Source organism: Taudactylus pleione, unplaced genomic scaffold (genome assembly GCF_031769625.1).
Source record: "Taudactylus pleione unplaced genomic scaffold, aTauple2 ptg000078l, whole genome shotgun sequence".
Lineage (NCBI taxonomy): Eukaryota > Metazoa > Chordata > Amphibia > Anura > Myobatrachidae > Taudactylus > Taudactylus pleione.
This window is the reverse complement of record NW_028284480.1, coordinates 176,701-178,416: the sequence shown is the minus strand read 5'-3', so window position 1 is coordinate 178,416 and position 1,716 is coordinate 176,701. Positions and strand designations below refer to the sequence as shown.

The 1,716-nt window shown below is 56.1% G+C and overlaps 1 protein-coding gene across 1 annotated transcript; it reads right to left on the bottom strand.

Annotated features, from left to right (window-relative positions):
- Positions 1 to 286: 286 nt before the first annotated feature.
- On the bottom strand, positions 287 to 1,298 carry LOC148532362 (lysosomal-associated transmembrane protein 5-like). Its single transcript, XM_088467924.1, has one exon. The coding sequence runs from the start codon at positions 1,211 to 1,213 to the stop codon at positions 524 to 526; it is 690 nt and encodes a 229-aa protein (XP_088324050.1). The 5' UTR covers positions 1,214 to 1,298; the 3' UTR covers positions 287 to 523.
- Positions 1,299 to 1,716: the final 418 nt, after the last annotated feature.

The following is a 1,716-nucleotide window of genomic DNA, read 5'->3' as shown; positions in this document are numbered from 1 at the left end:
ATCCTCAGATTTTCATCAGGAACTTCCTGATGAAAATCAGAGGATTGAAACGTTGAAGTTAAACTAGAGGTTTATATAACCCAGCTTGAACGTTATGTATTTTGGCGTGCCGCCGCCATCCTGCATCTGTGTCCCTAACATTGCGGAGGGCACCAAGAGTAACATTCTGGGGAGGAGTGCCGAGCCAATGCTGTGTGTATATAATACACACACTAATTATCCTTTTGACAAGACCATGCCAACGTTACGCCATTCACTGAAAATGAAGGCCAAGTGGACACCAAAGCGGACACTGATGATTTATTAGGACATCTGCAAGGGAGGGGGGCGGGTCATGGGTGCATCCTGCCCCCGGGCACCGGCTAGGGGGGTGGGTGAGATGCCTGTACAGTCAGGTCTCCTAGTCCCGGTTCTCATGATGTCCCGTTAGCTGGAGGGAGGGGGTCTGGCACCGCCATGCCGGTAGGGGAGGGGAGATTGCATCGTATGTTTCCCTGATCAGGCAGCCGGTCGCCGGGGGAGCTTATACGGCCTCCTTCTGCGGCTCCGGCAGCACGGCCTGGCTGTAGGGGGGCGGCGGGCTGTCCTTGGCCGGCATGCTGAGCGCCTCTTCATAAGAGGGCAGGAACAGGGGGTTCTTCTCCAAATTGGGGACCACGATGAGGGCCAGGCCGTCCGGCTCGCCCGGGGGAGGGGAGACCCTGGCCAGCAGGTAGCGGTAATAGGTCAGCACACAGCGGATCAGGTAGATCTTCAGCAGGAGGAGGAGAAGTGTCAGGGCGATGAACAGTACCGAACCTCCGGCCGCCGCGGCCTTGTCCTGTTCGTCCATCCCGGGGAGGTAGGGCCTGGTGCTAATCATACGGACCTCAGAGGGGAAGCGCACGAACAGGCCGCAAAATAGCAGCACGGAGCCCAGTAAGTCGATGATCTGGAATGCAAGGAAAGGCAGGAGAAGGCCCGGGCGGCGGCGGAGGACACCGAACAGCAGGCAGAGGCTGAGCAGAAGCAGGATGAAGGCCAGAGAGTACATGACGGCGACCGGCCCGGCCGAGCTCCAGGGCCCCGCACACACTCCGCCGCATTTGATCACCGCCACCGTCTGCCAGACCAGAGACTGCAGGCTGACGAACACATAGTACACGGCCACTCCCAGCACCACCGAGCGGATGTTAAAGTACCCGCAGCACCGCGGCGACTCCTGCGTCACCATTTTGGTAATCTCTCCCCGTCTCCTCCGCACCGCACAGCTTCGCTCTCCGCCCGAGCAGCTATGACGGCTACACGGAAGTGTGACAGGGTTTATGGCGGATTAGCCACGCCCCCAAGTGGATGACGCCACTCAGGGCTGTGGACATATGTAATATCTGTACACACGCAAACAGCGGCCCAGCGGGAGGCTGCTGCTGGGAGAGTTTCTTGAACGTTTGCTCTAACTTCATTAGTGTCCTCTCACTGTGTTGAAAGAGCTTAGTAGTTAGTAAGCAGCTGGCAGTGTGGTAGTGTCAGGATTCGTGTTTGAATTTCTCACTGATCTTCTAGGATTTTCACACATATCAGTTTCTGGGATCCACAGAGAATGTTACACAAAACAAAAAGTGAGCACTGGTTAGTTCTGTGGATGAAATTGCCCTGTTATTGAGTGGAGTCTCTAAAGAATAGGCAAACAGGAAGACCATGGTAACTGCGGCAACAACCATGCATTGTAGGTGGGCT

Excerpts from the sequence above, each read along its gene's own strand:
- LOC148532362 (XM_088467924.1), bottom strand. The coding sequence starts at position 1,213 with ATGGTGACGCAGGAGTCGCCGCGGTGCTGCGGGTACTTTAACATCCGC.